The sequence below is a fragment of the Oncorhynchus mykiss genome, chromosome 11, assembly GCF_013265735.2.
Source record: "Oncorhynchus mykiss isolate Arlee chromosome 11, USDA_OmykA_1.1, whole genome shotgun sequence".
Lineage (NCBI taxonomy): Eukaryota > Metazoa > Chordata > Actinopteri > Salmoniformes > Salmonidae > Oncorhynchus > Oncorhynchus mykiss.
In genome coordinates this window covers 56,996,725-57,018,663 of record NC_048575.1, presented here as the reverse complement: position 1 = coordinate 57,018,663, position 21,939 = coordinate 56,996,725, and the positions used below count along the sequence as shown (strand labels likewise).

General features: G+C 44.2%; 2 protein-coding genes across 4 annotated transcripts in view; both read left to right on the top strand.

Annotated features, from left to right (window-relative positions):
- The window catches only part of LOC110536034 (glycerol-3-phosphate acyltransferase 4), a 32,333-nt gene extending 12,945 nt beyond the window's left edge, over positions 1 to 19,388 (top strand). For 2 of the 3 annotated variants that reach the window (XM_021621539.2, XM_036935871.1), the window contains 9 exons: positions 2,030 to 2,104; positions 2,218 to 2,307; positions 9,905 to 9,998; positions 10,282 to 10,397; positions 11,962 to 12,017; positions 12,159 to 12,244; positions 12,322 to 12,450; positions 18,386 to 18,465; positions 18,632 to 19,388. In XM_021621539.2, coding sequence (XP_021477214.2) covers positions 2,030 to 2,104; positions 2,218 to 2,307; positions 9,905 to 9,998; positions 10,282 to 10,397; positions 11,962 to 12,017; positions 12,159 to 12,244; positions 12,322 to 12,450; positions 18,386 to 18,465; positions 18,632 to 18,740 — 835 coding nt within the window. In that variant the 3' untranslated portion in view covers positions 18,741 to 19,388. Of the gene's footprint in view, positions 1 to 2,029; positions 2,105 to 2,185; positions 2,308 to 9,904; positions 9,999 to 10,281; positions 10,398 to 11,961; positions 12,018 to 12,158; positions 12,245 to 12,321; positions 12,451 to 18,385; positions 18,466 to 18,631 lie in introns of those variants that run through there. The other variant, XM_036935872.1, reaches the window with a different exon arrangement.
- A 1,427-nt stretch (positions 19,389 to 20,815) lies between these two features.
- LOC110536033 (inositol polyphosphate-5-phosphatase A) overlaps positions 20,816 to 21,939 on the top strand; it is a 54,020-nt gene continuing 52,896 nt past the window's right edge. The window contains exon 1 of the mRNA XM_036935870.1: positions 20,816 to 21,801. The gene's annotated coding sequence lies outside the window, so the exon portion shown is untranslated. The remainder of the gene's footprint in view (positions 21,802 to 21,939) is intronic.

The window sequence follows — 21,939 nt, the reverse complement described above, 5'->3', positions numbered from 1 at the left end:
ACTTGGTGGTGACCTAACATAATTGTTTGTGGTGTGTTTGCTGTAAAGCCTTTTTGAAACCAGACACTGTGGCTGGATTAAGGAGAATTTTATCTTTAAAATGGTGTAAAATACTTGTATGCTTGAGGAATTTTAATTATGAGATTTTTGTTGTTTTGAATTTGGCGCCCTGCACTTTCACTGGCTGTTGTCATATCATCCCGTTAACGCGATTGCAGCCCAAAGAGGTTATCCTTTTCACATGTGAGTTCCATATATCGCTAACGGTCGCCCCCAGCGCGAGTTTTATGCACGTGATGTCAGAATGCACTCACTGTTCCAAAATGTGATTGTTACGCAACAGAACAGTTAACCCGCGCTGCCTGCTAATTATCTATAGGCTGTTTTAACTTGTCAAATTTCGAATGATTTTCTAACACGAGTTTGAATTGAGGTGTGTTCTGCCTCATTAATTCACAGAAGTAGTCAATTTCGGTGACGTGAACAACTTATGTTTGAGACTTTACTGAGTCAGACTTCACTCTTCAAGGAGAGCCCTTCCGCATTTTTCCCACATCAAGTATGCCGACACTTGTGAAGTCTTGCACGAACTGGATTTTTTTTTGTTGATTGGTGCTCGCATTGTTGTTTTCCTTACAAATAATAACTTTGGATATGTGCGCGTTCCAATCAAAATGTGTTATTTTCTGTATACCATGTCGTTTCTACTGTATCATCATACAGTATTGTATGTAAACTCAGCAAAAAAATAAACATTCTCTCACTGTCAACTGTGTTTATTTTCAGCAAACTTAACTTGTGTAAATATTTGTATGAACACAAGATTCAACAACTGAGACAAACTGAACAAGTTCCACAGACGTGACTAACAGAAGTGGAATAATGTGTCCCTGAACGGGCGGGGGGGGTCATAAGTAAGTCACAATCTGGTGTGGCCACCAGCTGCATTAAGTACTGACTGTAGTGCATCTCCTCCTCATGGACTGCACCAGATTTGCCAGTTCTTGCTGTGAGATGTTACCCCACTCTTCCACCAAGGCACCTGCAAGTTCCTGGACATTTCTGAGGGGATTGGCCCCTAGCCCTCACATTCCGATCCAACAGGTCCCAGACGTGCGCAATGGGATTGAGATCCGGGCTCTTCACTGGCCATGGCAGAACACTGACATACCTGTCTAGCAGGAAATCACCAACAGAACAAACAGTATGGCTGGTGGCATTGTCATGCTGGAGGGTCATGTCAGGATGAGCCTGCAGGAAGGGTACCACGAGGGAGGAGGATGTCTTCCCTGTAACGCACATTGTTGAGATTGCCTGCAATGACAACAAGCTAAGTCCAATGCTGTGACACACCGCCCCAGACCATGCTGTAAATCGGGCATTTGTTGTCGCCATCCTGTACCTGTTCTGCAGGTGTGATGTTCGGATGTACCGATCCTGTGCAGGTGTTGTTACACGTCTTAACGACCGTTCCACAGGTGCATGTTCATCAATTGTTTATAGTTCATTGAACAAGCATGGGAAACTGTGTTTAATAAACCCACAGTGAGCTACTTAAGTCAGTGGTCTGAGTCTGTTAGCCTCATTCACCTCCTGACATACACACACCTTTCCTCACGTGATGTGGAGTTAACGAGCTCTGATAAATCTAAATCTGCACATCCTTTATCCAGCTTTGTGTGAAGTGCGGATTCACCTGGATTAGACTTGCTGCCTCTGTCTGTCTGCATGCCCGCCAGCCAGGGAAAGTGGAGGCAGACTTGGTGTAGGATAACATGACTCTTATTAATGAAAGTTTCAATCAGATAAACGCAACGTAATTTCGTATCCAGAGTAATCCATGTTCATTTGGCATTTATCATTAGGGAGAGTGAAAGCATTGCCGCAACTGTCTGTTAAAGACACTTTGAAAATGTCTTATGTTGTGTGATATGCACATGAGCTCAAACACAGAAATCATATGATTAGAATTGGCTGAATGGGCTGTACTGAGCTGTGTTTGACTGGAGCTCTGTGTGTTCTCTGACAGGGTAACTCTTGCCTTCACCGGGGTGGGTCTTCTCGTCGTTCTCACATCCATCATCGGGTTTCTTCCAAATGGGAGGTAAGGATTTCTCATTGTAACACTTTCCTTCTACCTGAGTCGTAACAGTAATTATGGTAGTAACGACATTGGTGTTGCTAGGTACCAAGCTGTTTCCTGTGTTCTTCCTGAAGGATGAAGAACTTCTTCAGTGAGCAGGTGCATCTGATGTGTTACCGTATCTGTGTTAGAGCGCTCACTGCCATCATCACCTACCACGACAGGTAAGCAGCAACCACTAGGCATACACATGGAAAGCATGTTGATGCATCTGGTCATGATTGGGAGTCCCATAGGGCGGCGCACAATTGGTCCACATTTTCCGGGCCGTCATTGTAAATAAGAACGGACTTGCCTAGTTAAATCAATGAATGTTTACCCCCTTTTTCTCCCCAATTTCGTGGTATCCAATTGTTTGTAGCTACTATCTTGTCTCATCGCTAGAACTCCCGTATGGGCTCGGGAGAGACGAATGTTGAAAGTCATGCGTCCTTCGATACACAACCCAACCAAGCCGCACTACTTCTTAACCCGGAAGCCGGGTTGGAAACACCGTTCACCTGGCAACCTTGGTTAGCGTGCACTGCGCCCGGCCCGTCACAGGAGTCGCTGGTGCGCGATGAGACAATATCCCTACCGGCCAAACCCACCCGGACGACGCTAGGCCAATTGTGCGTCGCCCCACGGACCTCCCAAAAGGTTATTTTGTTGGCATTTACATTACCAGTAAAACATAATCAAAACCTATTTCTTTCATTTGCTTGCTGTGCTGTTCCGTTCAGTCGTTTCATTTTCAACCAGTATTTCTATGGAACGCCGTTTGGGTCTTGGCGTGTCAAAAAAGAGACGTGTCAAATAACACTATTCCACTATTGTGCCTAATCCGTACTGTGTCTAGCTTCACAACACAACCCGGTCCGGTCAAGCCTCACAAGACAGACGCTAGCTGGCTGCTTATAACGTTAGCTGTGGGCAACAGGGTTAAGTAGCTGGATAGCCATTTATTTTTATGAACTGAAGATCAATTTCAATAGGTGAACAACAGGTGCCAACCTAGCTAATACTTACACACAAGGATTCCTAAATCATTGCTAAGAATAATGAAAATGACTCAGTTTCTACTGTTCATTGTTATCGGGCTGGTTATTGGTGCTAGCTAGCTACCCCAGAAATTGCGGTTGAACAAATAATGCCTTATTACCAACGCGCTATTGTAAACACATCGTTCGTGGCCGGTGTTTGCAGACTTTTTTGTGCAGCTTTGACAGGGCTACTATATCTTTTTGAACATGCACATACCCAAACGGCGTTCCATAGTATGTATGTCGTGAAGCTAATAGCAGTGACGCTATTACTGTGTAACTCCGGTAGGACAACATCTGAAAAATAGTGCAGTTGGCAGTGTGTACTGGTGCTCGACCAGTCGGCGAAAGCCAACATCACCCACAATAGAGAACGGCTGATTGTCTAGGGCAATGAATTCCATTATCTTGGCGTTTTTAATGGATTTCGCCTTTTGAGTTGTCTCGCTGAAATGTGCTTACTCTTTCAAATGACTGCTCGACTTGTTGACCGCTCGAGCCACACAGCAGACAATGTGTGGGCTAGGTTAGGAATGCTGTGTTGCACGTGTAGTAGTGCAACATTTTACGTGGCGTCATTACGTCATGTAGGTATGCATGTTAGCTTTGACATCGGTTTTTAACATCAACGTTAAACTAGACATCGGCTGATTCCGATATGTTCACCGAATTTATATCGTACATCCCTAGTTAGTACAAAAAGGGTAAATGCAGATGGTTAACTGGACTAACTATTTAGCCATCTTATGGCTTGGGGGTAGTAGCTGTTCAGGGTCCTATTGGTTCCAGACCTGGTGCATCGATACCACTTTTTGTGCGGTAGCAGAGAGAAGTCTATGACTTGGGTGGCTGGAGTCCTTGACAATTTTTAGGGCCTTCCTCTGACACTGCCTGATAGATATAGAGGTCCTGGATGGCAGGGAGCTCGGCCTTAGTGATTTACTGGGCTGTATGCACTACACTCTGTAGCGCGGTCGGATGCCAAGCAGCAGTTACCATACCAAGCGGTGATGCAGCTAGTCAAGATGCTCTCAATGGTGCAGCTGTAGAACTTTGAGGATCTAAGGGCCCATGCCAAATCTATTCAGGCTCCTGAGGAGGAAGAGGCATTGTTGTGCCCTCTTCACGACTGTGTTGGTGTGTGTGGACCATGATAGATCCTGAGTGATGTGGACACCGGGGAACTTGAAGCTCTCGACCCACTCTGCTATAACCACTGTCAATGTGAATGGGTGCATACTCGGCCCTCCATTTCCTGTAGTCCACGATCAGCTCCTTTGTCTTGCTGACGTTGAGGGAGAGGTCATTGTTCTGGCAGCACACTGCCAGATCTCTGATCTCCTCCTTTATAGGCTCTCATTCTCGTCGGTGATCAGGCCTGTGTTGTCGGAAAATGTAATGATGGTGTTGGTGTCGTGCGCGGCCACACATTTGTGGGTGAACGGGGAGTACAGGATGGGACTAGGCACGTACCCCTGAGGGTCCAGCGTGGTGGACTTGTTGTTGCCTACTCTCACCACCTCAGGACGGCATGTCAGGAGGTCCAGGATCCAGTTGTGGAGGGAGGTGTCCAGTCCCAGGGTCCTTAGCTTAGTGCCCTCCAAGCTCATCACTATAGTGTTGAAAGCTGAGCTGTAGTCAAAAAACGGCATTCTCACATAGGTGGCAAAGAGCAGTATGGAGTGCAATAGATTGTCATCTGTGGATCTGTTGAGTTGGTATTGGAGTGGGTTCAGGGTGGTTAGGATGATGGTGTTGATGTGAGCCATGACCAGCCTTTCAAAGCATTTCATGGCTACAGATGTGAGTGCTCCAGGGCAATAGTCATTTAGACAGGTTACCTTGGCATTCTTTGGCACAGGGACTATGGTTGTCTGCTTGGGACATGTTGGTATGACAGACTAGGTCAGGGAGCAGTAGGAAATGTCAGTGAAGACACTTGCCAGCTGGTCAGAGCATGCTCTGAGTAGGCGTCCTGGTAATCCGTCTGGCCTTGCAGCCTTGTGAATTATACCTGTTTAAAGGTCTTACTCACATCCTCGACTGCGAGCGTGATCACACAATAATCCGGAACAGCTGGCACTCTCATGCATGGTTCAGTGCTGCTGGCCTCAAAGCGAGCATAGAAGGCATTTAGCTCTTCTGTTAGGCTTGAGTCACTGGGCAACTCGCGGTTGGGTTTCCCTTTGTAATCCGTGATAGTTTGCAAGCCCTGCCACATCCAACGAGCGTCAGTGCCGGAGTAGTAGGATTTGATCATAGTCCTGTATTGTTGCTTTGCCTGTTTGGTGATTTGAACAAGGCAATCACATTTAATCTAGGTCTGGGGTAGACTACCCTGAGAGGAACCCAGCACAAACTGCTGCCACAGACTTTACCAGGCTAGGTGTCACTAAAGGCACTAGCGCCAGAGAAACATCAGCAAATCCTTCATTGTTCAGGCATTAAAAACCCGATGTTCGCACCCGGCGGAAATCTGTTTTAGCATAATTAAATAAATCCCACTTCTGCATCTGCTGTCAAAGGTAACAGTGAGCAGTGTTTGTCAGACCATGAGACATCCCGAAAATCGGTCTTCTCAAAATTGTCTGTGATGTCCAAACAGTTTGGCCTATAAACTATTATGACCCCTCTATGGAAAGACTCACGAACGGCCAAAATAAATAATGGAAGTACAGTGCATTCAGACCCCTTGATTTTTTTCAGCCATATTTTGTTACAGCCTTATTCTGAGATTGATTGATGGGGGGGGGGGGAAATATTTAATCTACACACAATACCGCATAATGACAAAACAAGAACAGGTTGACATTTTTTGCTCATTTATATATAAAAAAAAAAGTATTCAGACCTCTTACTTAGAACTTTGTTGAAGCACATTTGGCAGCGATTACAGCCTGCAAGCTTGACACACCTGTATTTGGGGCGTTTCTCCCATTCTTCTCTGCAGATCCTCTCAAGCTATCAGGTTGGATGGAGAGCATTGCTGCACAGCTATTTTCAGGTCTCTCCAGAGATGTTTGATCGGGTTCAAGTCCGGGCTCTGGCTAGGCCACTCGAGGACATTGAGACTTGTCTCGAAGCCACTCCTGTTTTGTCTTGGCTGTGTGCTTCGGGTCATTGTTCTGTTGGAAGGTGAACCTTGGCCCCAGTCTGCTCCATAGCGCTCAGGACTTCGTTAAGGATCTCTTTGCGCCGTTCATCTTTCCCTTGATCCTGAGTAGTTTCCCAGTCCCTGCCGCTGAAAAACATCCCCACAGCATGATGCATGCTTCACCGTAGGGATGGTGCCAGGTTTCCTCCAGATGTGACACCTGACATTTAGCTCAGAGTTTAATCTTGGTTTCATCAGACCAGAAAATCTTGTTCACGTGCCTTTTACTGAGGAGTGCATTCTGTCTGGCCACTCTACCATAAAGGCCTGATTTGATGAAGTGCTGCAGAGATGGTTGTCCTTCTAGAAGGTTCTCCCATCTCCATCAAGGGACTCCAATCAAGTTGTAGAAATATCTCAAGGATGATCAATGGAAACAGGATCCGCCTGAGCTCAATTTCAAGTCTCCTAGCAAAGGGGCTAGCTAATACTTAAGTAAATAAGGTATTTCTGTTATTTTTATCAATTTTCCAAATTCTAAACCTGTTCATCGTCGTTATGGGGTATTGTTTGTCAATTTAAATATTTTCTCAATCAATTTTAGAATAAAGCTATAACTTAACAATGTGGACATACAGTCGTGGCCAAATGTTTTGAGAATGACACAAATATCAATTTTCACAAAGTCTGCTGCCTCAGTTTGTATGATGGCAATTTGCATATACTCCAGAATGTTATGACATGAATTGCAATTAATTGCAAAGTCCCTCTTTGCCATTTAAATTAACTGAATCCCCAAAAAACATTTCCACTGCATTTCAGCCCTGCCACAAAAGGACTAGCTGACATGTCAGTGATTCTCTCGTTAACACAGGTGTGAGTGTTGACAAGGCTGGAGATCACTATTTCATGCTGTTTGAGTTCGAATAACAGACGGGAAGCTTCAAAAGGAGGGTGGTGCTTGGAATCATTGTTCTTCCTCTATCAAACATGGTTACCTATAAGGAAACGTGCTGTCATCATTGCTTTGCACAAAAAGGGCTTCACAGGCAAGGATATTGCTGCCAGTAAGATTGCACCTGAATCAACCATTTAACTTATCAAGAACTTCAAGGATAGTGGTTCAATTGTTGTGAAGAAGGCTTCAGGGTGCCCAAGAAAGTCCAGCAAGCGCCAGGGCTGTCTCCTAAAGTTGATTCAGCTGCGGGATCAGGGCACCACCAGTACAGAGCTTGCTCAGGAATGGCAGCAGGCAAGTGTGAGTGCATCTGCATGCACAGTGAGGCAAAGACTTTTGGAGGATGGCCTGGTGTCAAGAAGGGCAGCAAGAAGCCACTTCTCTCCAGGAAAAACATCAGGGAAAGACTGGGTACAGGGATTGGACTGCTGAGGACTGGGGTAAAGTAATTTTCTCTGAATCCCCTTTCCGAATGTTTGGGGCATCTGGAAAAAGCTTGTCCGGAGAAGACAAGGTGAGCACTACCGTCAGTCCTGTGTCATGCCAACAGTAAAGCATCCTGAGACCATGTGTGGGGTTGCCTCTCAGCCAAGGGAGTGGGATCACTCACAATTTTGCCTAAGAACACAGCCATGAATAAAGAAGGGTACCAACACATCCTCCGAGAGCAACTTCTCCCAACCACCCAGGAAGAGTTTGGTGACGAACAATGCCTTTTACAGCATGATTGCCATAACAGCACCTTGCCATAAGGCAAAAGTGATAACTAAGTGGCTCGGGGAACAAAACATTGATATTTTGGGTCCATGGCCAGGAAACTACCTAGACCTTAATCCCATTTGAGAATTTGTGGTCAATCCTCAAGAGGCGGGTGGACAAACAAAAACCCACCAATTCTGACAAACTTCAAGCATTGATTAAGCAAGAATGGGCTGCCATCAGTCAGGACGTGGCCCAGAAGTTAATTGACAGAATGCCAGGGCAGATAGCAGAGGTCTTGAAAAAGAAGGGTCAACACTGCAAATATTGGCTCTTTGCATCAACTTCATGTAATTGTCAATAAAAGCCTTTGACACTTATGAAATGCTTGTAATTATACTTCAATATTCCATAGTTACATCTGACAAAAATATCTAAAGACACTGAAGCAGTAAACTTTGTGGAAATTAATATTTGTGTCATTCTCAAAACCTTTGGCCAAGACTACTTTCCGAATATGGAGACTGTTTAGTGCCAGAATACATGTAAAAATATATATATTTTTTCTAAACATCTTTCAGATATAGGACAGACACTTCAGAACAGACTTCCTTTTAGATTTCTGTTCCGTGTAGTGAATCTATTATTCAATGTTTGTATGAGCTAATGGCAGTAAGACCCAAAATTAATTTATCATACTTTTTAAAATATACTTTCAAGGGGTCTTTAAAGGCAAAATCAAATAGCTGAATGATCCTTGGTATGACCTGCTTAAAACAATTCCATATAACTTAGTAGAACCCCCCCCACCCACACCCCCAGCTTGGATAGGGCTTAGACTGTTATGGGTTTAACACCCACAGTGTTATAGCCTGTGCTCTGGGGGAGCTGTTTGTCACAAGACCCATGGTGAGACCTACTGTTCAGGCTGGCTGGCACAGCTCAACAGGAAGTAGTACAGGAAGTTAATCAGATGATTTATATTTACCTGACTCTAAATTAGTTTATGCTATAATTTGTGTTTGATTAGTCTAAATTCGAAAAGCACAAAGTGGACATTCCCTTTGACATGATGCAGGCTGTTTGCCGACAGTTCAAATGTCCTCGAGTGGATTTTATTGACACTCAGTTTCTGTGGTGTGAGGCAATGCCAGACAGTGCCCAAAGCCTTGGCTTGATGTGTTGATTTTAATACATGCTGGAGAGCAACACTCTACAAAACCATTAGTCACATTTATTTGTCAAAGCCCTTACTAGCCAAATGCTCATGTTAAAGAAGAAAATTATGGGAAATGTTGCAAAAGAGATGTCTCAATCAGATTAAGAAATAGTCCTTACCACCAACTCTAGGTCAGAGAGGGAACTTGTCATATGAACTTGTCAATATAGCCTTTGTTTTGCAGGGACTGTATTTAACCCGTAGGCCTACTCATTCAAATAAATCATTATTTCCAAGACCAGGAGGGTTAGGTTCGTCTTTGTCCATGAAATTGGCCCTAAGTGCAAATGTTTTCAAAGACTTATCCATCGGTATGAAAATAACTGCTCATAAACATGTTTCTAATAGGCCAAACTGTCTAAGAATGTGGTGTATTCAGTATGGGTTATGTCCCCTGAAGGAATCTACATGTAGCGCTGGGCCTGTTCCAGCATGTTCTTCTGCCTAGTCTGGGGGCAAAAAATACTGAAGTGGTGTAAGAGGGGCTCTGTTTTGGTAACAATACAACACGATCACCATTTATCTCCTGAATGTAACCTCGTACTCCAGTCCAACATGCTCAGGGGGTCAGGCTTTGAATGCCAACCTCATTTGTCTTCTCTCACGTTCATGTTAATTAGGGAGGGGAGAGGGAGCCTGGCTTCTCCCTCAAACCCATTTTCCATCATCCACAGGTTTCTTAGGATCTAGTTTACACTGGAATGGTCATTTCCTGATAATGTCTTGTTTACTGATACTCATCCTGTCCTCTCTCTCTCTATCTATCCAGTGAAAACAAGCCCAAGAATGGAGGGATCTGTGTGGCCAACCACACCTCACCCATCGACGTCATCATCTTGGCCAGTGATGGCTGCTATGCAATGGTAAGGCCCATGATGAACAGCACAGCAGTCAGACACAATGCTACCTACCACAGCACTGAATGACTGCTGTCAATCATTGAGTTAGTGTCAAATTAGAAAGTTACTGGTGTGCTACTTACTACCATAACACAAAATATTTTAGAAGCAAGCTCTCAAATTTTCTTACTGAGAATTTACCAAAGAATGTAGAATTCAAATAGTATTTTAAAAAGGCAGGTGTGAGATTGTTGACCTGTATCATCAGATGTTTGTTAAACCACACCTGTGTGTGCGTCTATTCCAGGTTGGGCAAATCCATGGTGGTTTGATGGGCGTAATACAGAAGTCTATGGTGAAAGCCTGTCCACACATTTGGTTTGAACGCTCTGAAGTCAAAGACCGACATCTAGTGGCCAAAAGGTAGTAATGCACATCTGCACTTTTGGGTTGGAAGTCACTCCGCTCGAGTCTGGTAGGTACCAAACTCGGTCCTCCTGACTAGAGTCTCGGAAGCTGCTTGATGTCAGCACGATGCGTCAATTATAAAGGGGGCTGTGGCTTTACTGGTTGGTTCAGTCTTTCCCACTCAAAAAAAGTCTATCCCCTTGTAAAAAAAAAAAGAAGTTTGAGAAAACCAATCAAAGCTCGCTCTATTTCTAAGCAAATATATACGCACAAAAAATAATCCTGTGCAGACCTGTGGGGCACAGCTCAACCTCGCTGTGTACCACGTTAGTCGTGTCAGCCAGGCTAACTCAGCTGTACCTTAGCTAAGACCTAAAGAATCTATACTGAACAAAAATAAACGCAACATGTAAAGTGTTAGTTTCATGAGCTGAAATGAAAGATCCCAGAAATTTTCAGAATGTATAAACTTATTCTCAAATTTTGCGCACAAATTTGTTTACATCCCTGTTAGTGAGCATTTCTCCTTTGCCAAGTTAATCCATCCACCTGACAAGTGTGGCATATCAAGAAGCTGATTAAACAGCATGATCATTGCACAGGTAGGTGCACCTTGTGCTGGGGACAATAAAAGGCCACTCTAAAATGTTCAGTTTTGCCATACAAACACAATGCCACAGATGTCTCACGTTTTAAGGGAGCATGAGATTGGCATGCTGACTGCAGGAATGTCCACCAGAGCTTTGCCAGATAATTGAATGTTAATTTCTCTACCATAAGCCACCTCAAACGTAATTTTAGAGAATTTGGTAGTACGCCCAACCGGCCTCACAACCACAGATCACATATAACCAGGCCAGGAACTCCACATCTAGCGTCTTCCCCAGCGGATTCGTCTGAGACCAGCCACCTTGACTGAGTATTTGTCTGTAATAAAGCCCTTTTGTGGGGAAAAACTCATTACGATTGGCTGGGCCTGGCTTCCCAAGTTTGTGGGCCTATGGACTCCCAGGCCCACCCATGGCTGTGCTCTTTCCCAGTCATGTGAAATATATAGATTAGGGCCTAATGAAGTTATTTAAATTGACTGATTTCCTTATATGAACTGTAACTCAGTTGCATGTTGCGTTTTTTTGTTAAGTATAAATAGATAATTGACAAATCCATTGACGGTTTACTGTGACCATGTTTTGATTTAACGACTATTTTGGGTTTAGTGTTTGTGTATTGGTAAAGACTAGTCAAGCTGTATCTAATCAATATACTGTACACTCGAGCTGGGACGATAAATCTCAAATTTGACACCAACCAATCCGACCACTCATCGAAGACATTTTACTGATAACGATAAGTAGCCTATACTAGAGAAATGTGAAGTTTGAAATAAGTCTTTAATTTGGGCAATTGCTAACTACAACATTCAAAGTAGTAGTAGCAATTACAAGTATACAAAAGTAACTGGTGCACGTTATTGTTAAACTTATTGTTCTATCTTGAGAATTCAGTTAATTTATCGGGATATAGATTTGTCCATATAGCCCAGTTCTACTGTACACTTACAACACCTCTTGTGTTGCAGATTGAGTGATCATGTAGAAGACACAACTAAACTTCCTATTCTCATTTTCCCCGAAGGTGAGTTGTTTTTGTTTTTCCTTAGTTACTGCTTTGAACACAAGTTACAGTAGTGTTGATTACTGCATTTCTACTGTGGAAATAAGTTAGCTTTAATATAATTTCCTATCCCCATTTGTTAACACTGACTTTTCCCCATAGGCACCTGCATCAACAACACTTCAGTAATGATGTTTAAAAAAGGCAGCTTTGAGATTGGCTCCACAGTCTACCCTGTGGCCATCAAGGTGAGTGTGTGTCGTGAGCTTGCGTGTGATGTTTTTACCGGTCTCCCAGTATTAATCAGATGTCCCTGTCCCAACAGTACGACCCCCGCTTTGGAGATGCCTTCTGGAACAGCAGCCAATTTGGGATGGTCAACTACCTGCTGAGGATGATGAGCAGCTGGGCCATTGTGTGCAGTGTGTGGTACCTGCCACCCATGACCAGAGAGGTTAGTCTGGGAACAACCTCACCGTTTTCTTTTTAAAATCCATCTTCTTGAAAATATCGCTAAAAGGCTTAAGGGTTGCTTTGACATTGATTCAAGACTCTAAGCTCAGTGGTGTTTTTGACTGGCAATTGTGCGTTGTTTAATGATGGCTGGAACATGATTTGATTAGCACACTCTAGCCCCAGTAAAATTAATACTGTAAAGCACGACCCATTTAAAAAAATGTAGAACCAGGAACAGATATAGCCCTTGGTTCACTCCAGACCTGACTGCCCTTGACCAGCACAAAAACATCCTATGGCATACTGCATTAGCATCGAATAGCCCCCGTGATATGCAACTTTTCTGGGAAGTTAGGAACCAATATACACAGGCAGTTAGGAACGCTAAGGCTAGCTTTTTCAAACAGAAATTTGCATCATGTAGCACAACCTCCAAAAAGTTCTGTAACACTGTAAAGTCTATGGAGAATAAGAGCACCTCCTCCCACTGCACTGAGGCTAGGAAACATAGTCACCACCGATAAATCCGTGATAATTGAGAATTTAAATAAACATTTTTCTACTGCTGGCAATGCTTTCCACCTGGCTACCCCTACCCCGGTCAACAGCCCTGTGCCCCCCACAGCAACTTGCCCAAGCCTCCCCCATTTCTCCGTCACCCAAATCCAGATAGCTGATGTTCTGAATGAGCTGCAAAATCTGGACCCCTACAAATCAGCCGGGCTAGACAATCTGGACCCTCTCTTTCTAAAATGATCCGCCGAAATGTTTGCAACCCCTATTTACTAGCCTGTTCAACCTCTTTCGTAATGTCTGAGATCCCCAAAGATTGGAAAGCTGCGGCGGTCATCCCCCTCTTCAAAGGTGGAGACACTCTAGACCCAAACTGCTACAGACCTATATCTATCCTACCCTGCCTTTCTAGGGTCTTTGAAAGCCAAGTTAACAAACAGATCGACCATTTCGAATCCCACCATACCGTCTCCGCTATGCAATCTGGTTTCCGAGCTGGTCATGGGCACACATCAGCCACGCTCAAGGTCCTAAACGATATCATAACCACCATCGATAAGAGACAATACTGTGCAGCTGTATGCATCAACCTGGCCAAGGCTTTCGACTCTGTCAATCACCACATTCTTATCGGCAGACTCAACAGCCTTGTTTTCTCAAATGACTGCCTCGCCTGGTTCACCAATACTTCTCAGAGTTTAGTGTGTCAAATCGGAGGGCCTGTTGTCCGGACCTCTGGCAGTCTCTATGGGGGTGCCACAGGGTTCAATCCTCGGGCCGACTCTTTTCTCTGTAAACATCAATGATGTAGCTCTTGCTGCTGGTGATTCTTTGATCCACCTCTACGCAGACGACAACATTCTGTATACGTCTGGCCCTTATTTGGACACTGTTAACTAACCTCCAGATGAGCTTCAATGCCATACATCTCCCCTTCCGTGGCCTCCAACTGCTCTTAAATGTAAGTAAAACTAAATGCATGCTCTTCAATCGATCGCTGCCCGCCCGTCCAGCATCACTGCTCTGGACGGTTATGACTTAGAATATGTGGACAACTACAAATACCTGGGTGTCTGGTTAGACTGTAAACTCTCCTTCCAGACTCACATTAAGCATCTCCAATCCAAAATGAAATCTAGAATCTGCTTCCTATTTCGCAACAAAGCATCCTTCACTCATTGCTGCCTAACATACCCTTATAAAACTGACTATCCTACCGATCCTTGACTTCGCCGATGTCATTTACAAAATAACCTCCAACACTCTATTCAGCAAATTGGATGCAGCCTATAACATTGCCAACCGTTTTGTCACCAAAGCCCCATATACTACCCTCCACTGCGACCTGTATGCTCTCGTTGGCTGGCCCTCACTTCATATTCGTCGCCAAACCCACTGGCTTCAGGTCATCTATAAGTCTTTGCTAGGTAAAGCCTCGCCTTATCTCAGCTCACTGGTCACCATAGCAGCACCCACCGTAGCACGTGCTCCAGCAGGTGTATTTCACTGGTCACCCCCAAAGCCAATTTCTACTTCGGCCGCCTTTTCTTCCAGTTCTCTGCTGCCAATGACTGGAACGAATTGCAAAAATTACAGAAGCTGGAGACTCATATCTCCCTCACTAGCTTTAAGTACCAGCTGTCAGAGCAGCTCACATCACTGCACCTGTACATAGCTCATCTGTAAATAGCCCATCCAACTACCTCATCCCCATACTGTCATTTTATTTATGTTGCTCCATTACACCCCAGTATCTCTACTTGCACACTCATCTTCTGCACCTCCATCACTCCAGTGTTTAATTTCGCCACTATAGCCTATTTATTACCAGAGTTACACATGGAATGAACAAAACATACAGAAGGAAAAAAAAGAAAACAAAGTCTATATACAATGAGTGCAAATTAGGTCAAATAAGGGGGTTAAGGCAATAAATAGGCCATGGTGGCGAAGTTACAATATGGCAATTAAACACTGGAATGGCAGATGTGCAAAAGATGGATGTGCAAGTAGAGATACTGTGGTGCAAAATAAACAAATACAGTATGGGGATGAGGTAGATAGATGGGCTGTATACAGATGGGCTATTGACAGTGCAGTGATATGTGAGCTGCTCTGACAGCCGGTACTTAAAGCTAGTGAGGGAGATATGAGTCTCCAGCTTCTGTAATTTTTGCAGTTCGGTCCAGTCAGTGGCAGCAGAGAACTGGAAGGAAAGGTGACCAAAGAAGGAGTTGGCTTTGGGGGTGACCAGTGAGATATACCTGCTGGAGCGAGCGTGTGCTACGAGTGGGTGCTGCTATGGTGACCAGCGAGCTGAGATAGGGCGGGGCTTTACCTAGCAGAGACTTGTAGATAACCTGTAGCCAGAGGGTTTGGCGACAGGTATGAAGCAAGGGCCAGCCAACGAGAGCGTACAGGTCGCAGTGGTGGGTAGTATATGGGGCTTTGGTGACAAAACGGATGGCACTGTGATAGACTACATCCAGTTTGCTGAGTAGAGTGTTGGAGGCTATTTTATAGATGACATCGCCGAAGTCAAGGATCGGTAGGATGGTCAGTTGTTGCGAAATAGGAAGCTGATTCTAGATTTAATTTTAGATTGGAGATGCTTAATGTGAGTCTGGAAGGAGAGTTTACAGTCTAGCCAGACACCTAGTTATTTGTAGTTATCCACGTATTTTAAGTCAGAGCCGTCCAGAGTAGTGATGCTGGATGGGCGGGCAATGATCGGTTGAATAGCATGCATTTAGTTTTATTTGTGTTTAAGAGCAGTTGGAGGCCACGGAAGGAGAGCTGTATGGCATTGAAGCTCGTCTGGAGGTTAGTTAACACAGTGTCCAAAGATGGGCCAGAAGTATACAGAATGGTGTTGTCTGCTTAGAGGTAGATCAGAGAATCACCAGCAGCAAGAGCGACATCATTGATGTTTACAGAGAAGAGAGTCGGCCTGAGAATTGAACCCTGTGGCACCCCCATAGAGACTGCCAGAGGTCCGGACAACAGGCCCTCAGATTTGACACACTGAGCTCTATCAGAGAAGTAGTTGGTGAACCAGGCGAGGCAATCATTTGAGAAACCAAGGCTGTTGAGTCTGCCGATGAGGATGTGGTGATTGACAGTTGAAAGCCTTGGCCATGTCGATGAATACAGCTGCACAGTAATGTCTCTTATCGATGGCGGTTATGATATCGTTTAGGACCTTGAGCGTGGCTGAGGTCCACCCATGACCACCCCGGAAACCAGATTGCATAGCGGAGAAGGTACGATGTGATTTCAAAATGGTCAGTGATCTGTTTAACTTGGCTTTCGAAGACCTTAGAGATGCAGGGTAGGATAGATATAGGTCTGTAGCAGTTTTTGGGTCTTGTGTCTCCCCCTTTGAAAAGGGGGATGACCGCGGCAGCTTTCCAATCTTTGAGAATCTCAGACAATACGAAAGAGGGGTTGAACAGGCTAGTAATAGGGGTTGCAACAATTTCGGCAGATAGTTTTTTAGAAAGAGAGGGTCCAGATTGTCTAGCCCTGTTGATTTGTAGGGGTCCAGATTTTGCAGCTCTTTCAGAGCATCAGCTATCTGGATATGGGTGAAGGAGAAATGGTGGGGGCTTGGGCGGGTTGCTGTGGAGGGTGCCGGGGAAGTTGACGGGGTGGGGGTAGCTAGGTGGAAAGCATGGCCAGCCATAAAGAAAAGCTTATTGAATTTCTCAATTATAGTGGATTTGTCGGTTGTGACAGTGTTTCCTAGCCTCAGACCACTGGGTAGCTGGGATGAGGTGCTCTTATTCTCCATGGACTTTAGTGTCCCAGAACTTTGAGTTTGTACTGCAGGATGCACATTTCTGTTTAAAAAAAGCTAGCCTGAGCTTTCCTAACTGCCTGTGTATAATGGTTCCTAACTTCCCTGAAAAGTTGCATATCACGGGGGCTATTCAATGCCAATGCAGAACGGATGTTTTTGTGCTGGCCAAGGGCAGACAGGTCTGGAGTGAACCAAGGGCTATATCTATTCCTGGTTCTACATTTATTTTGAATGGGGCATGCCTATTTAAGATGGTGAGGAAGGCACTTTTAAAGAATAACCAGGCATCCTCTACTGTTGGGATGAGGTCAATGTCATTCCAGGATACCCCGGCCAGGTCGGTTTAGAAAGGCTTGCTCGCTGAAGTGTTTTAGGGAGCATTTGACAGTGATGAGTGGTGGTCGTTTGCTCGCAGTGATGAGGGTTGGTCGTTTGCTAAATGAGAACTTGTTCTCAACCTACCTGGTCAAATAAAAAAGCATTTGTGTAGTCAAGCTACCCTCCCTGAAGTTGGCTGTTTTATGTGGTTGATATTATTGCCATTGTGCAATCTATCATTTCAATACACCAGTAGGTCATATTGAATGGATGCATATGATGCACACCTTCCTTTGACCTTAGCCTGGCATGATTTACCTAGGTTATGTTCAAGCTACCCAGAGTTTGCATTTGGTGATGCAAATAAATCCTGCTCTCAGTGGGTTTTCAAATCAGCATTCATCTCATTGTACGGTTGATAGCCTCTCAGCTTCCACCCCTGATTCTAAGGAAATATGATTCAAATCAGTATTTTGAGATGCTAGTATGGCTGCCTCCTTTAGACGCGCTGGCTTATGCACTTGTTGGTTTGTTTCATGTTAGGTTGCCTTTCACAGTACATTCATGCTGATTGCACAACCAGAGCTTGACAAAGCAATTTGTACCAGGATTGTGGATGACCATTGTGTGTGACTTGGTATAATGATTTTAGTATTTTGAGCCGGGTGTGGATGTGAACTTGGTCAGACCTCGCTCATGAATAACAGGAAAGAGTTGAGTACTACCACCCACTTCTAAAACAACATGTTCAGCGGCAGGGGTTGGCTAGCTTTGTGGCCCTGGCCATTGACCGACGACTGTCCCATTTTGATGTAGAAAGCAGAGGGAGGGAAGATTGGGACATTTTTCTTTAAATGTCAGAGTTGAAGAAACTTGGGCTGGGATCCAACTGGTCCTCAGAGGTGTCCTGCCCTTTGAATACATTTTCCACTTGCTGCTTGAAGGGAAACTAGTACTTGGTGCAGACATTTGGAGCAGCCATCTTCTCCAGTCTCTTTGTAACCTGGAGATCATAGTCACACAGAATCAGAACACTCCATTTTTAGAGATTCTTCTGTCCTCTTGATGCATGGCCCATGAATTGCACTGTGCTTGATTTGATATCCCAGTTTGTCAATTTACTTGATACTATACTACAATATGCCAATTTTGCCCGTTAGTGGCTGTAGCCATTGAATAGGATAGGTCCTTCATACATTATGTGCACTGAGACCCTTTCCAGCACATGTCTGATGCTCAGGTGGCCCAGTCCCCTTTGTGTGTCAACCTGGTCTTCATCTTTGTTTTCCTTTCTGAACAGGAAGGCGAGGATGCAGTCCAGTTTGCCAGTCGGGTCAAAGCAGCTATCGCCAGGCAAGGAGGGCTGGTGGACTTGCTATGGTGAGTAACCCATAGCAAACATCTGTGAACATATGTACACATGGGTTATAGGCTTATAATATCAGGTCTGTGTCATTGTTAAACCCAGCTTAGTTTTGCTCAGCTGTATTCCTGTGTGAGCATCAGAGTACTGTGTAATGGATTTGTGAATGATGTTGCTTTGTAGGGATGGCGGTTTAAAGCGAGGGAAAGTAAAAGATACATTCAAAGAGGAGCAACAAAAGTTATACAGCAAAATGCTAGTGGGAACCCAAGAGGACCGCAGTCGTTCTTGAAGTGAAACGTACAGAGTATGAGATGATCAGAGACCCACTTGTGGACAACAGAGTGGACAGTCTTCTGCACCCTTAAGGATTTTTTTGACCTGGAATACTCCAACCCTCATGTCAGGAATTCTTCACTTGGCTTCCTCGGTCAGTGCCTCAGCTTGGCATATTAAGTTCTTATTGCTGTTACAGCCCATTCTGGTCACTGTCCTCTGATTCTAATGATTTGACAATGGACTGGCCTCTACTGCACCAGCCTGTCATGATGCTGTGCACTAAGAGTTCTCTCACCATCAGGGAAGATAACACACTCTCTTTTGAGTGACTAATATATTTATGACCTTCGTTGAGTTAATGTATATGTTTTGTTTTTATCCGGTCTCTCTGTTTATTGTTAATAGTATTATGACAGTTATCATAATTGTTCTTTAAGTTACAAGTGATCTGCCAGGGGACGTAGCAGTGCAGCATAGATAATTATTGGAGAGCTTGTACTGAAGGGGAAATCTGTGACCATGTTGTTCAACAGACTGAGATGGCAAGGTACCACGTGAATGTTTCTAATACTTTTTTTATTGTTTTTATTTTCAATGAAAACCTTTTTTTTTTTAAAGCATTGTATTCATGTGTAAAATATAGGAGTTATGTTAAAGTGGAGCTTGGGTTTTGTTTTTTGTTTCTGTTCTTGTGTCCATGAAATGTGGAAGACTGTTCACATTATGATGTGGAGAATATACATTCTCAGTGACTGAGGGTTGTTGAAGTGTAGTAGATACCCCACCTTCGTCTCATCTAAACTAGCCTACATAATCTAAACACTCACGTCTGCCTCCCATCCTAATTGACCATGAAGCTTATTTCTGAGCTGTCTGCCACCTCACGATAGCTGTGGTTTAAGCACCATTCTGTGCTTTTACTTACTTACAGTGGCTTGCAAAAGTATTCACCCCCTTGGCATTTTTCCTATTTTTGAATTTCCAACCTGGAATAAAAAAAAAGGGGGGGGGTTGTTTCGTTTAATTTACCCAGCATGCCTTCCCCTTTTGAAGATGCATATTTTTGTGTGAAACAAATAAAAACTGAGAACTTGAGCATGCATTCACCCCCCCCCCCCCCCCCCCCCCTCCAAAGTCGATACTTCGTAGAGCCACCTTTTGCAGCAATTACAGCTGCAGGTCTCTTGGGGTATGTCTCTATAAGCTTGGCACATCTAGCCACTGGAATTTTTGCCCATTCTTCAAGGCAAAACTGCTCCAGCTCCTTCAAGTTGGATGGGTTCCGCTGGTGTACAGCAATCTTTAAGTCATACCACAAATTCTCAATTGGATTGAGGTCTGGGCTTTGACTAAGCCATTCCAAGACATTTAAATGTTTCCCCTTAAACCACTCAAGTGTTTCTTTAACAGTATGCTTCGGGTCATTGTCCTGCTGGAAGGTGAACCGCTGCCCCAGTCTCAAATCTCTGGAAGACAAATGGGTTTCCCTCAAGAATTTCCCTGTATTTAGCGCCATCCATCATTCCTTCAATTCTGACCAGTTTCCCAGTCCCTGCCAATGGAAAAACATCCCCACAGCATGATGCTGCCACCACCATGCTTCACTGCGGGGATGGTGTTCTCGGGGTGATGAGAGGTGTTGGGTTTGCGCCAGACAGTGCTTTCCTTGATGGCCGAAAAGCTCAATTTTAGTCTCATCTAACTAGAGTACCTTCCATAGGTTTGGGGAGTCTCCCACATGCCTCTTGGACACCAAACGTGTTTGCTTATTTTTTTCTTTGAGCAATGGTGTTTTTCTGTCCACTCTTCCGTAAAGCCCAGCTCTGTGGAGTATACAGCTTAAAGTAGTCCTATGGATAGATACTCCAATCGCCGTTGTGGAGCTTTGCAGCTCCTTCAGGGTTATCTTTGGTTTCTTTGTTGACTCTCTGATTAATGCCCTCCTTGCCTGGTCTGTGAAGTTTGGTGGGTGGCCCTCTCTTGGCAGGTTTGTTGTGGTGCCATATTCTTTCCATTTTTTAATTATGGATTTATTGGTGATCCGTGGGATGTTCAAAGTTTCAGATATTTTTCATAACCCAACCCTGATCTGTACTTCTCCACAACTTTGTCCTTGACCTGTTTGGAGAGCTCCTTGGTCTTCATATTGCCCCTTGCTTGGTGGTGCCCCGTGCTTAGTGGTGTTGTGTGTGTATATATACTGAGATCATGTGACACTTAGACTGCACACTATTTAACCACTGATCTAACTTCTGAAGGTAATTGGTTGCACCAGATCTTATTTAGGGGCTTCATAGCAAAGGGGGTGAATACATTACCACTTTTCAGTTTTAATTTTTTTTGAAACAAGTAATTTTTTTCACTTCACCAATTTGGGCTATTTTGTATATGTACATTACGTGAAATCCAATTTTAAATTACTGGTTGTAATGCAACAAAATAGGAAAAGTGCCAAGGGGGGTGAATACTTTTGCAAGGCACTGTAGGTATAACATGGAATTAATGTGATATACTGGGCCACGGATGTTCAAAATGCCTTGTTCCCTTGCTGCTGAATCTATTAATATTTCTATGAAAGCTTCTCATCTACTGTGGGAATCCTCTTGCCAAATTCACTTCAGAAAGTGACAGCTGTTAGCTGTCATGTTTTTTTAATCAACTATCTTCCCATAGCTTGGCAGCTTATTTAAAGGGGCCTTACGGAGAGGGAGTGCAGAGTTAGTCTTATGCCCTGCTATGCTGCAGTGCAAGCCTAGTGGAAATCCTTGGGCCTCGACTTCCTCAAACTCCTGTTTTGGTTCTTTCATCCCAGTACTGTACCAGGGGTATAAACGTTCCAGTGTTGACCAATAAAAATCCCTGGGTGAAGACATCAAACTTGTACAAGTTTAGTTGATGTAGAATGAGCTATTGGGAGCACTTGTCGACTCAAGCATATGCCATAATTTTTTTGTTCTCATTAGTATACAAGAATACACACTTGGACAGGCTTGTTGAAAAGAGTGGCCTTTGTCCTCTGGAACCCCTAAGAAGAAGGATTCCATCAGAATTCAAAGCATGAAGCTGGCATTCAGGTAAGGAAGGTGTCCGGCTGTGGGCCTGCTGGACGGCAGTGGGTATGTTGGCTACATTTGACCCTGTACCAGGTTTCTTTTTCATATTTTGTTGGCTACCTGACTGATATTGCTTTGTGTTCTTGATGCTTCACAGTA